This window comes from Botrytis sinoallii (genome assembly GCF_014898435.1).
Source record: "Botrytis sinoallii strain Bc 23 chromosome Unknown BSIN_011, whole genome shotgun sequence".
Taxonomy (NCBI): Eukaryota; Fungi; Ascomycota; class Leotiomycetes; order Helotiales; family Sclerotiniaceae; genus Botrytis; species Botrytis sinoallii.
In genome coordinates this window covers 1,349,123-1,363,143 of record NW_024066038.1, presented here as the reverse complement: position 1 = coordinate 1,363,143, position 14,021 = coordinate 1,349,123, and the positions used below count along the sequence as shown (strand labels likewise).

General features: G+C 43.0%; 4 protein-coding genes across 4 annotated transcripts; all 4 read left to right on the top strand.

The window, feature by feature from the left end:
- Positions 1-1,303: 1,303 nt before the first annotated feature.
- Positions 1,304-4,969, top strand: EAF02_007001 (uncharacterized protein; the record flags this gene model as incomplete). The annotated part of the gene is made up of 9 exons (XM_038903049.1): positions 1,304-1,423; positions 1,500-1,803; positions 1,833-2,304; positions 2,371-2,876; positions 2,898-3,088; positions 3,153-3,270; positions 3,302-3,618; positions 3,827-4,723; positions 4,790-4,969. 8 exons carry the CDS (start codon positions 1,304-1,306, stop codon positions 4,280-4,282), a joined length of 2,484 nt encoding a protein of 827 aa, XP_038757370.1. The 3' UTR covers positions 4,283-4,723; positions 4,790-4,969.
- Positions 4,970-5,599: 630 nt separating this feature from the next.
- Positions 5,600-6,567, top strand: EAF02_007000 (uncharacterized protein; the record flags this gene model as incomplete). The annotated part of the gene is made up of 2 exons (XM_038903048.1): positions 5,600-5,825; positions 5,900-6,567. 2 exons carry the CDS (start codon positions 5,600-5,602, stop codon positions 6,565-6,567), a joined length of 894 nt encoding a protein of 297 aa, XP_038757369.1.
- Positions 6,568-7,671: 1,104 nt separating this feature from the next.
- EAF02_006999 (uncharacterized protein) lies at positions 7,672-8,637 on the top strand (the record flags this gene model as incomplete). Its single annotated transcript, XM_038903047.1, has 2 exons — positions 7,672-8,146; positions 8,234-8,637. 2 exons carry the CDS (start codon positions 7,672-7,674, stop codon positions 8,635-8,637), a joined length of 879 nt encoding a protein of 292 aa, XP_038757368.1.
- A 1,301-nt stretch (positions 8,638-9,938) lies between these two features.
- On the top strand, positions 9,939-12,638 carry EAF02_006998 (uncharacterized protein; the record flags this gene model as incomplete). The annotated part of the gene is made up of 4 exons (XM_038903046.1): positions 9,939-10,174; positions 10,267-11,051; positions 11,107-11,490; positions 12,184-12,638. The coding sequence occupies 4 exons, from the start codon at positions 9,939-9,941 to the stop codon at positions 12,636-12,638; spliced, it is 1,860 nt and encodes a 619-aa protein (XP_038757367.1).
- Positions 12,639-14,021: the final 1,383 nt, after the last annotated feature.

Genomic DNA, 14,021 nt, shown 5'->3' with positions numbered 1-14,021 from the left:
ATGTGTATGCATGAGATATGTATATGGAGGTTAGAGGGCTTGAGGGCTGAAGAAGCTCTAGAGGAATTTGGAGGTTTCCAAAGGCTAGAATAGGTTGGTGGGTGGGGCGAAATGGGGAGATGAAGATGTAAGTAAGTATAGATCTGTGTTTTTATATCTTATCACTATATCACTATATCACTATAAATTGAAGTAAGTACCTAGGTACACTTATCAGGCCGGTTTTCGATAGGTGATATTGTATTGTATTGTAGACTTTCATATCATTTTCCGTGGCGGAATCATGATCACGTGTATAAGGTTATCTATCACATTTGCACTCTTGGAATGAAAAGATATCGGGTAACCTAATAATAATAATGTATATTTGTATTGGACCTATTTGGTCTGAGAGGATCCAGATTATTCATTTATATTTTTTGATCGTTTGTCAAATGTAATGTATTTGCTATTGTATGGATGGGATGAGAAATATATACTTGTGTAACCTTATTCTTGCTTACTTAAGGTTACTTGCCAAGAATCACGGCGACCACCGGATTTAACCTTGGCGTGGATCGATCTTGAGTTGAATGCATACGTCCACCCTCAGACTTTCTATTCCATAGGTAGGTAGGTACCTTTCTTGTTGAATATCTAATTCAGTATCTTATGCTTTTCAATTTTCAATTTTTTTTATAATTTTTTTTTTGAATATAGGGAGATAATGAGGGTCGATAGGATATCCATGATGCACGTATTCTATGATTCATAGAGTATTGCAAGGGTAATGAGGAGTTCGGGCGGGTGGAAAATTCACATCTGGAGGGCTGAGATCCATTGATGACCTCGGGAATTACATGGGCGGTTTGATGCGTGGCTGCGCCGAGTCTATCGAGAAGGAAGACGATGTGGCGCATGAGATGGGAGTGGGTTATTGAGTGTTCTGTTTATCTTGTTGAGTTTCTGTGTATGGTTTATGGGGGTTTTGTTCGTTTGGATTTGCGGATTTTTGGGTGTGTGGAAGTTACGGAGTTGGGATTCGCATTCAGATTTCACAATGGGGAATCTGTTGACATGGATGTCAAGGGGTTCTAGATCTCGATTGGTTGAAAATCTACGATGATGCTATGAGAGAGGGGTTGAAAACGCGTGCTGAATTGTTGTTGGGGATTTCCGATTCTTCTCTGGATGAGGCGATGCAATCAAATTCTAGTGGAATGGATATTGTTTATCTTGTTATGAAAGAGAGATTGAAATGTCGTTCTGTGGTGTTGAAAGGGGGTTCGGAGTCGTTGAGGAGGTGGTGAAGGTCTTGGGGGAGATGTCCAAGGCTTGTGATGGTGCGGTAAAGGATATGCCGAAGACGTATTGGGAGAGGAAGAGGATGGATTGGGGGAGAGGGAGTGTGAGAGGGAGTGTGAGAGGGAGTGTGAGAGGGAGTGTGAGAGGGATTATGAGTTGGAGTTGAAGATGCCGAGGATGTTAGAAAGGTATCATGCTTTACTTGATCCGAGAAGAGTGCGGATGAGGAAGGGGGCACTTGCTTCGAAGAAAGTGGTGGGTGGGGTGAGTCTGCTGAGAAGGATCGGAGTTTGACGTGGGATTGGGGATTGGAAAGTAAACCGGATGGAAAGATTGAGAAATGGAGTAGGAAAATGGAGATTTTTGAGATTGAAGCTGTATCTATGGTTTCTACACTTTCGATACCTACAACGCCTTCAATATCTTCGGATTCTCCAACACCGCAAATACTTCCGATCCTCCAATACCTGAAATATCTCAAATCTCTCCAGCAAATTCAACACCACAAATACTTTCAACGTCTTTAATAACTTCCACACCTTCTACAGGACTTAATGCAGATCACTCATGGGGGTTTGATTCTGGGTCAAAGAAATCCATGTTAAAACAGGAAAAAGCTTCTCCTATCAGCATTAGCGAAAGGAAAGAACTTTACAAAGACGATTTGTATTCTGACGACTTGTATTCGGACGATGTGAAATGGAGGTCACCTGAAAGCAACCATAAGAGCAGAACGAACCCATGTAACATGGTCACAGATTATAGGGAACCAATCATTGGTTCATCACGGACAAAACATGAGGGAGCGCTCATTCTCAGAAGTCTACCTATGTCAAATCGAGCCATGCAGATAAACTATGCATTATGCCAGCTCACTAATCCACTCCTTCCGATTCGTATCTCTGACGCTCTTCATCCATTTCTTCTCTTCTGCGATGTGCAAAGTGCTTGCGCCGTTTCAATTGAGAATTCTTTGGGCTTCTATGGCATTCTTATATACCAATTATTGTGGGGTGATGAGTGAGGATACTTCTTTTAAACAAATTACATTCATTGTGGAGGCTAACAAATCTTTCCAAATTTTAGAAAACACGGTCGAGTCACATTTTCTCAACATCCCGCTAATTTCGACAATGATCACCCCGATACATTCAGTAGTTTTATTGATGCTCCCAACTTCGATGTTGAGCGTACCTCCCCTCTACTCCTGGATAGGAAACCTGCATTCATTTTATTGTTACAAATAGCTAAACAACCCCCTTCTCTGCGAGTGTACTCTGAAGCAGTTCCGGATTGGCACCGTATAGATCACTTATTGTGTCTGGGCTATAGGGAATATGTGTGGGCTATCTATTCTCCTGCTGACGCGAATGTTTGCATGAGTTATGCTCTCAAAACTTGGAGTCGAGTGCAGCACCACGAACGTCGGTTGTTCTCACAGGAATGTTTCGAAAGTATGAAGTTGTCTATCACTTTGGGAGAGGTAAAGAGGTCCGATCCATACCGAGGACGTCTGGCAGGTTTTTCAACTCTTCTCCGTGGTCCAAAACATCGGATGAAAGAGATCGAGAACGGTAAACTATCTGATGTCAGTAAGAGAAGATAATGTTCAGAAAAGATCTTCAAGAAGGAAGTCCTTCTTCAGAATTATAGAGCTCGGATTATGTTCGAAGAGTTATATTGCAACCTAGCGAAATCACCTTTCGATAGTTATATCCAATCGATCGGAACGCATCTAGCGTACGGAATTTACTTAGCAAATATGGGACTTTACCAAATGCTACTCGACGCATGGTTTGGACATGTGTAAGAACGACTTTATGAAAATGTATAGTCAAAGATTCAGCTGTATGCTAATAACCTACCAGAAATGTGGACATACTTCCTACGACGACTTTACTGAGCTCCCAGGTCGGGAAGGAGCAGTTGTAGATTTTGCAAAGGAATTGATGCAAGCAGGCTACATAACTCGAGCACAGATAACAAGTCAACCATTGGGGACGAAACTTTGGATTAGTGGGAGACTCCAGAATGGCATTAATCTCATCTCGAGAAAACTTTCGAAACTTCGGAATACCCCTGCCAACGTTTGTCAAAGCGAGTCCCCCGAAAAATCCGGTCTGTCTGCCTGCCGATGAATGCCGTTGGCTTCACTTGTGTATGAAGAAGAAACCATACACAACTCATCTCAAGCCACTTCATGTGTGTAAGGACGAAAACCAAGATCCATTGATCGACATAACTTTCTTCAAAGCTCTGGAATGCGCTTATAATAAAGAAAAGACGTGGAAGGATTGGGCAATTTTGAAGTTGAGGAGAACCGAATTTATAGGTGTATGAGCTCCAGATCCCGGTTGAATTTCTTTATCAGTATTTTGGGGTTTCAGAATCCGGGGGGTTTTGAACGGAGTCTGGGCTTTGAGAGTATTGGACGAAGTGTTCGTCTAAATCTTGAGCAGCAATAATCTCTTTACCAGCTGGTCAACATCGAATTTCCCGGTTTTGATTGAACGTGTGGAATAACATTGCTGACTTTACATAGTTCGAAGCTTGTCCAGGCGACTATGTTGATCATATCAAACCTAATGATTCTCCACCAACAACCAATGAGTATGATTTTGCACAACCACCACCTCCAAAAATGGTTCCTCCCATTGGTCCAGAACACATGTTACATCTTTCTCAAGACTGCCCTTCAATTTCTGATGTCAATTCAAATTTCTACCTCCAACAAATTTCCCGCAGGAAGATCGAACCGATCGCATTTAATGCAAATAGGTTAAGCGAAAATCTAGGCTGGGGATTACATTTTGTCGAGGGATTAATTACGTCCTTGGCAATTACCGTTATGTTTATACTCTCCTCAGTCTTAGGAATAGCATTTGCTATTTGTTGGACAATACTGGAGAAAGATATTCAAGAAGCATCTGGAGTTGCCGCTTATATTACTAGTGTTATGACCCTGGCGGTAATGACCTGGCAATTGTGGGCTTTATGATTTGAATGATGTGATTCAGCAAGTCGTGAAGGACGTTAAACGCCGGTGAGGATCCTGTCTGTTGTTGATCAGACATGGTTCCACTTTGACTTCTACAAGCTCAACCCTGTTATAGACCCAGCACGTGCTGGGGTTACATTGTTACCAAGCAGAAAATTCCAATGATCTGTTCGTCGGCTCGCACTTTTTTATTCTTGGGGATAAACTTGGCACACATGAGGAAACGGGATATACATGAAGAAACGGGATATACACGAGGTTTTTTATTTTTAGGCGGTGTAACGTCTCGAATTTTACGTAGTGAAGATGGTTCTTGATAGGTGTGAGACTTGAGACAGGGGGATCGTGGAACGTGGGAACAATAAGCTTAATCTCGGGAGGCTAAAATGGCTTGCTTGGCTGACTTGGCTAATCTAGTTTCACCAATCAGATAAGGGATAGGTATGCATCATCCCACCTACGTACAAAGATATTCTCCAAATATATATATCGCTAATTCAATCCTAGGTAGAGAGCCAATCAGTGATCAGGTTCTGTGACAGCAAAAAAGTTTATTGTCCGTTACGCTTATCGTTTAATTCCTTTTGAAGAAAGAAGTTGACAGGAGAGAGGAGGCTGTAGTATCATATCTCCACTGTTTTAGATGGCATCAAGAAAAAACTGACACTAGGTTGGCTCTAGCGGTGGGGGAGGAAAGAGGAACTCCTTCTGTGCTCGCGTGTTGTGTCTTCTTGCTTATATTCTTCGTGCTTGTGCTGCATTCATGAAGGTTGATTTTCGTCAATCTCGAAGTTTTGGTATCAGAATGATCATTTCCGTTCATGACCATACCCCAGTAGGTATTTGAATGCCACGATCCAGCCATGCTCCAGCCATGCTACAGGGATAACCAGATCAACCCTGCGACCTCCTTTAGAGTACCAGTGTTCAATATAGAATACTACCCGAGTAGGCAGTGCAGTATCAAATCATCCCACCCTCCATTAGAAATACAAATACCACCAAAGAAAAGCTGCCAAGCCAATTAGGAATAAATTTCTAAGAAATGAAAAGGTTAAGCTTACTTCCTTCTGAATAAAGTTGACAGGAGACCATCATAACAGATCTCCACTGTTTTCATTGGCATTAAGGAAGAATCCCATTTAACCCATATTTTGGTTCTGGGCAAAGACCTAGCCCTTAGACCCATGAGCCCCATTTCCTTGTTCAACATCTCTCAGAAGACTCAAATCTTTCACGTATCCAACATGGAATCTTTTGATGACCTCGATCCTCAGTGTAACTTAAACTAGGACATCAATTATCGCAGTCATCAACATGTATTACTCACGGAATTATTTCTTGACATTTCTCACTTGCTTCTCGTGGAGTATAGGATATACTGGAGCTGATGATCATGGTGTTGTTTTTCTGTATCCAACGGACAATCTCACCATCAACTATCTCGACACCGTTAATGTAACCTACACGTCTCCCTTTCCAGAGCCTCAACTTTGGATCTATTGTCAAAATATCACGGACCTCACGGGTCCACTAATCACAGGTAAGATATCATCGTAGAATGTTACAAAAAAACATGACGGAGCAATGCAAACTCACTCGATATTTCTCTCACAGAAAGCTATACCACGGTGACAGCATTTAATGGCTCTGCGCCAATCAATTGGAGATGGTTAGGTGGTTCACCTTGTTGGTTCGATTTGAAACCAAATGCATCAAATGGATATGGAGCCAATAGTGAACATTTCATCGTTGACCAAAATCAACGTGCATCACCTACAACTTTAGGATTACCCTTACCTACGGATTCGTCAACTTCAACGACATCAACATCGATATCAACTACTGCTTCGGCTGGCAGTGATGCCACCACGACAGCATCTCCAAATCCTACCACCTCTTCCACCAGTAACTCCGCAACCGCCTCCTCATCATCGACCCAGACCGGGATTTCCACCGATAGCACTCCAGCAACCGGTCTTTCCGGCGGAGCCAAAGCCGGAATCGGAATTGGTATCGCAATTGTAGCGCTCCTAGCATTGGCCGCGGGATTCTTCTTCTGGCGCAAGAAACAGGCGAAAAAGACGCATTATACGGTATATCCTACTTCGGACGTGCCGATGAATGAGAAGATGGAGGATTCGAGCGATTATTCGAGGAGTGAACCCGAACCCGTGGCGTATGAAATGTATGCGCCGGAATATCATATCGAGATGCCGGGGACGCAGCCGGTGAGGGAGTTGGGGGATGGGGAGATTAAGAGTCAGGCGACGAGGTTGGCGTGAAATGGGTGGAGTAGAGGAGAGAGATTATCGGGATCGATGTGTGTGATCGATATGTGTGATTAGGGAATTTACATCTTGTTTTTCTCTGGCTAGAGAATATATTGGATGAAGGGATTTGTTGGATTTGGATGGATTATGAAATTTTGATGGGAAAATATCGGAGTCGGGGGTTTTTTCTTCAGATGGCTCGAATCATCTGTCTGGATGTGTTGGATGAATGGGAAGCAGACATGATATAAGTGATTACAGTCTCTTGGAGTGGTCTGGTAATGATTTCCATGCATAGCTTGCAGATGGGATGGCATTGTTATATGGGAATTTACTTTTCTTGGAAAGCAGGTATTTGTGTAATATCTTTATATTTTGAGACAGAATGTCTTGGGTACGAGGGATTCGGTGTTGAGTTATTTATATTTATATTTATATTTTATATCAATGTTCATTTCATTTCAATCAAGAAGATACGTAACTCGAGTTCTTTTCGGATTTCTGGGTTTGAAGGAATCGATGTATTGGTTTGCTGTGGTTTGTTTCGTATGTCGGTATGATATTATGCATTCCTCTTTTCGTTCGTTCATCTAATGCTTCGGGACGTCATTTATTCCTCGATGCCTGGATTACATGAGATTGGACCAGTGATTAGTTGTCATTGTCGACTAGATAGCGGGGTATTCAATTCCAACTACGGTTCCAACAGTTGGTTAATCAGGCATCTATTTCTTGATTGCGATTAGTCTATAATTATCATTGCTAGTGCAAACATACGTAGTTATCTCGCATCGGGATGCCGTTTATAGAAATCAACTGTTGGTGAAGGAGGAGAGTACAATCGTTGATTCACCAACTTTACGTCTGGTCTGCGAGTTATATCATGGATTTTGTGTGTACTGATATATCAACTGATACATTTTGCGGCGGAGTGCATACTAGTGGATGAACTCGTGTAGACATGGCTTCTTCATTTTCGGGTATCCATCATCTGGATTCCCGATGTTGATGTTTTCTTTTTCTTCTCACTGCCTTTCCATATCTACTATCTACTCCTCCTAAATTCAAGAAAATCCTCAATTTTCCATCCCGTTCCATCGATCGCCACAATCCACAATGTCAGAACCCGAATCTTCAAAAACAGACTGGAGTCTCTCCTCCGGCCACGGCTATATTCTCAACCGTGCTCGCACTCGTACCCACATCTCCTCTTGTCGACTCAATCTGCAACACTATCTCTGGAAAGAAGCACTTGGGTTTAATATCCATCCATCTATTCTTCTGCATTTACCCAAGGATGTCAAAATTGCGGATGTAGCAACGGGCACAGCAGCATGGCTACTGGATATAGGAAGGCAGTTTCCAGATGGGAAGCTAGTGGGGCTTGATAAAGATATCAAGCAGGCGCCGAATGAGAAATGGTTAGCAGGAAACACGGAGGTGAGGAAATGGGATATTTTTGAAGATGTACCGGGGGAATGGGTTGGATTGTTTGATTTTGTGCATGCGAGATTGCTTGTTTTGGTTTTGGAGGGGGAGAGTCAGATTCTAGAGTTTGTGGGGAAATTGATGAGGATGTTGAAGCCGGGAGGTGAGATTCTCTTTTCGATCTAATTTTAAGAGATTGAGAAAGAAGAAAGAGATAGGTGAGGTCTGAAAGCTAACTGGAATATTACAGGATATCTACAATGGGATGAACTCGATTGCGTAAACATGCACGTCAAAACTCCCTCTTCTTCTATACAAGCCCCGGCTCTCCAACAAATCCGCAGCATGTCCTGGGCAAATGGACGATATGATTGGACGCTTCAAATTCCGTCTTTTCTCAAAGATGCTGGGTTGGAGGAGATAGATGTGCAGAGTTTTGGAGATGAAGATAGATTGGTGAGAGCGTTTAATGAACAGCATTTATTGACGATGGAGGAATTTGCGGATAGTTTGATGAGGATTGGGAAGGAGGAGGCGGCGGAAATGTGGTGGAGGTTGATTGAGAGGGGGGAGAGAGAGGCGGAGGAGGGCAATGCATTGTGTATTCCTAGGGTTGTTTGTACGGGAAAGAAGCCGGGGGAGAGTGGTATATGATGGTGACTCAAAGTGGAGGGGCTGAGGACTTGGGCCGACAGAAGCCATCACTTTTCAGTTCGTTGATCCTGTCCTCTCTGATAAGCTGTATACTCATCAGTCCAAGCCTTAACTTGCTCTCAGTGACGATATATACGCATTTGGCCAAGACTACTCCTTCTGATTTTGTTGAAATCCTGCGTATCGTGGAGTTTCCAGATTGCACATTGCACATTGCACATGATTTGATCGCGGAGCACATTCAAGCAGCGTGCGAGATGAAAATATGGTGAACTCTGGCGTATCATTGTGAAATTTGTGACTGGTGTTCCAATTGTTTTCTAGTTTGTTCACGAGACTTGCGATTCTCCCTGTGAGGCTCTCGAGCGATGGATTTGAGATTCAATGTACGCTATGATAGGCATTTGATGTATAGATCCCATTTGACTGCTCTCAACCAGTGCTCGCAATGGGTATAATGGGTAGGCCAGATGGTACGTCTGGGTCCGAGGATAGACACTATTCAATAATGTCTCCGCACAATCGCTTGAGTCCCCTGAGAATAAAGAAGTGGCAAGCGTCACATCTGTTGCGTCATCAGATCAAACACGCAAGCCCTTAATTCAGAAAAGAGGCGTGTCCGAGATGAGAATCTGTGTCGGGTAGTAGCTACGCCGCACGACCCACAATAGTACATACTCTTTTGATGAACCACGATCGAATCAAACATCTGCCGACACCAACAATAGATGTGTTGGTCTGTGAATGATTGTGGAACAACGTGGGTCGAGATATGGAAATATATCTATGTCTTATCTATGGCTCGAGTCAATATGATTGGTGTTGTTACTGCTCACAAGCTTTTCTGCAAGGCAATCATAAGTCTGATTGATCTCATCCCATAGACGCAAGTACCGTACCGAGGACAAATCAATGCAAATCTGGTCATAGATTCTTACTATCTTCAGATCTGTATGGTCTTCCTACACTCCTCAATTGGAGCGGTCGAATTTCTCCCAACATGGTTAAGCCTGACGGGAATCTACTTTATTAGCAAGACTACAGTAGCCTTAGTCGTAAGTATCCCTGATCCTTCAATAGTAATTCGAAAAGTGACGGCAGTCACTCACAATGTAGTTCGAGCTCCAAACAGATGAGAGTTGGTAATATAACTCCGTTGACTAGGTGTCGATATTACACTGTCGGCTTTTCTTCGGAAATCCCAACAGTTTGATGACAAGTACAACACGTTTGTCCAATATAATAGTATCTAGATCTGCAAGTTGTCTTGAGTTTGTTTTTCAGCCAAGCTTACGCTAATAATGGACAATCCAGTGCTCGACGTTGCCCTGCAGGAAGGAGCATTAGCAACCAAATCCGACCAGGACATCGCCGTACCCTCAGAAAAACCGAACGTTTCGACTACTGAAACCGACGCCCTGGAAAACGATGAAAATATCATTGATCTGGACGAGAATGAACCAGAACATCCTCTCAACTGGCCCTTGTGGCGGAAATGGTCAATCGTTAGCTGTACGGCATTGATTTTCATGTTGGTGTATGTTGATCTCCTCGTTCAACTAGTCCCTCGCCTCAAGCTTGCGCGAATTCATAATCCTCATATCAGATGTCTAACGAATTCTCATATAGTAACTTGGGAACCATAACTATCGTTCCAGCAGTGCCAAGAGTAATGGAAGAGTTTCACGTTACAAATGAGCTATACTCAACTTTGCTCGTGTCCATTTGGGAGCTTGGTGAAGTCTTTGGACCTTTCTTGGTGGGACCTTTGTCGGAGATCTACGGTCGAATGCCTGTATATCATGTTGGAAATATCCTCTTTATCCTATGTCTTACAGGAGGGGCATTGAGTACCAATATGTCCATGCTTATCGCTTTTCGTTTTCTATGCGGACTGGTCGTTTGCTCGGTGACTTTAGGGCCCAGTATCGTTGGGGATCTCTTCAGAAAAGAAGATCGAGGTACCGCCATGTCAGTAGCTATTGCCTTCCCACTACTAGGACCATTTGCAGGGCCGGTCGTTGGTTCCTATATTACCGAAGCAAAAGGCTGGCGATGGAGTATCTGGATTGTTGTGATTGCCGTAGGAGCAGTAACTTGTTTTGGATTTCTCACATTTCGAGAAACATACAAGGTGAAACTTGTGCAACGAAAAGTAGAGAGACTTCGCAAAAGTACTGGCAACGAAAATTTGCGATCCAAGTACGGAAGTTCGGAGAAACATGCGGATTTGAAGGATTCTTTGTTACGGCCAATCAAAATGCTGTTCCTTTCGCCAATTGTGTTTATCATATCTTTCTTCACGGCTCTGGTGTATGGAATCTCTTATGTTATTCTTACCACTCTCACTCCAATCTTAGAGGATAATTACGGACTTGGCCAAGGTCCCGTGGGACTTGCATTTTTGGGAAGAGGTACGGATTTTCGTTCTTTGATCGGATGTATACAAATGAGACTAACGTATGTCAGCTACTGGAAATGTTATAGCTATGCTACTCTATGCCATGGTCTCCGACCGATACATCAAGTACAAAAAATCACAAGAAGGACATCTGAAACCCGAGCATCGACTTCCCCTCATGCTTCTGGGTGCCATAGTTCTTCCCATCGGTCTTTTTCTCTACGGTTGGTCTGCCGAAAAGCACGTTCATTGGATCGTTCCTATTATCGGTACTGCAATCGTGGGCTTTAGTTTCATATTGGCAATACTTCCCACAGAGAACTATCTCGTCGATGTACATGAACTACATGCAGCTTCGGCAGTGGCCGTGTGCTGTATACTTCGTGCTTTATTTGCTGCCATTCTACCGCTCGTTGGACCACCTTTATATAGCCAATTGGGGCTCGGATGGGGTAATTCGTTGTTAGCTTTTATTTGTATCACTTTCTTACCTGCACTTGTGGCGTTGATGATTTATGGAGAAAGAATGAGGAAGAATTCTAGATTCCATTAGACTTCTCTTTACATAAAACCGAGTAAACTTACGTTGCTGTCAAGGGATTACGGAAAGTCTTCCGAAAGACATAATCATCCGCGATCTGCCAAAATACTGCTTACGCCAAGTCAAATTCCGTGAGACTTATTCTCACTACAATACGATCTCGACCTCGTGATGTTTTTGTATATTCGAGCAATGATTCGCATGACCTAAATGTTCTTTCATGCGATAGGCAGCACTTTTAATAAACGTCTAAATCTTCTGATACATCGATTGAGTACAAGGCACTGTGAAATAATTTTCTCATATTTCAAGATGTACCAGTCAGAGACTTTCCTGATACTTTTGTTGTTCATTGTGACAAGTTCTATAGCATCCATTATCCCAAACATCCCTGACAGATCCCTATCGACTCGAGAATGCCGAAACATTTCACCAACTTGGATCTCCCAGATTTCAAGCGCCGCTCCTAATGCAAGCTACTCAAATGCCATAAGTAGCAACGGTGCTGGTTCATTCTTCGTATACCAGAATTCCAGTAAATCTACTTATTTCTCTAATACCACTTTCATCCCCACAGTGATTTGATTGCTAACGTGATCTCCAGCTACCGCTCTCCTTCAATACCTATCCTTCACAATCCCTCCATCCACACAGAACCCCTCTAGCACAAACCAGACCTGCACCCTCGCTGCCACCTTTCCATTTTTCGAATCGCAGTATCTAGGCTGGTCACTTACCTCACCAACTCCACCCACACTCGATATCTCTATCATCTCTCCACCCTCCAATTCTCCATTCGCTATCCCACCAACCTGGACTTCAACCTTCTTTCCTGAAGACTCCGATCTCCCTCAACATTTTGGTGTACTCACACCAGTGGTGCGTCTCGATACAACGGTCAATTCATTGCCATGTCCTGAGAATGGTGTGCTGAGCTTTGTGTTTCGGTTTGCGGATGGAGTTGTGGGAAATAAGAATGTGTATGAGATATGGCCACAGTATCCAGCGGGGTTAACATCAGGTTTACCGATGACAGGTGTTTACTTAAGTGTGTGCTGATTTTGGATGATAATAGTCGTGGGATATGGTAGATTCTGTGTGTAATAAACTCACTCGCGCTCTCAGCTCGGAATGAGACCCTTCTGGAAGGGTTTATCTGTAAACCAATGTCAATGTGCCACGATTCTCTCGATGAGTTTGTCATCTGCCTCAAATTCTTATTCTGCTATTCGCAACTCTTCTTTTCAGCTAAAGCTTTCTACTCCGTGCACATCCATCTGATGATAATAACTAGTCGTGCTCAACACAATCACATCCTATGAACATTCTTCCATCTTCCATATCCTAACAGTCATGATCATTAGTAAATATCTACATGCGCGCCATACAATGATGAGAGAAGTTCGAAAAAGCCCACGCCTAAACACTTGCCACTGGCTCCTCTTCCACCACAATTTGCATGTTGCAGTTGTCACTAGAAGATTTTAGGAAGAGAATACACACGCCTTGCATTCTCCATCAGGGAATCCCCACAACAGTCACAAAATCGAGAAGTAAGCGCTTACCTTATTTATATCTACACATTCCGGTGACTTACAATCACACCCTTGATGGACTCCAACCGTGCATCATCTCCCTCACATTCATCCACTGTACTAATCAGCTATTCATCAACATCCGCAGCCGGGCACTTAGCTTCTGCTTTTTCTTCTCAGGTGGCTCTATATCTCTATCGAAAACCAAACATGTGTGGTATACATAGACAAATCTCACCACCATCAACATCAGGAAAAGAAACTCGTCCCGGATTGAAAGTCGTAGATTCTTCGTAATCAACATAAGCCTTTATGTCTCGAGTCATCGGGTCCTGTTCACCTATGACTTTCATACAGTGACATGTAACAGACATATAATTTAATAGTGCTGGGCTAAGATTCATAGTACTGTCGAATGAAGAGAACGTTTGTGATTACACTTGCAAATCTAAGGTGGGAAACCAATACACAGACGATACCATACATGCGAGAAGTAGACCACGGGATCGAGCCCAAATGAGAAGTTGTGGCGCTGTGGTAATCCAATGAATACTTTGGCGCGAGCTATCGGAAGTGTGATTACTATGGTAACGCGCAGGCTTTATCATCGTGGGCTGTGAGGGAGTGCTCATTTTGACGATGGCGAGTGATAGAGATGCTATCAATAACTAGTGAAAAAACTCCCCGTTCAATTTTAAGTGGATTCTCTGCTGCCTAGATATGAGCCAAACTATCTGGCTTTGGCGAGAGGGTCTACAAGATGCGCATCTACGCCTTATAAACGTGTTGAATGATCGCACACCAGCAGTTATTATGCACTCAGAGTATTATTTCCCAACAAATTGAGAAGAAAAACCTCTTATATTCGCAATCAAAACCTTCAGTACAATGATCATATATTGATACT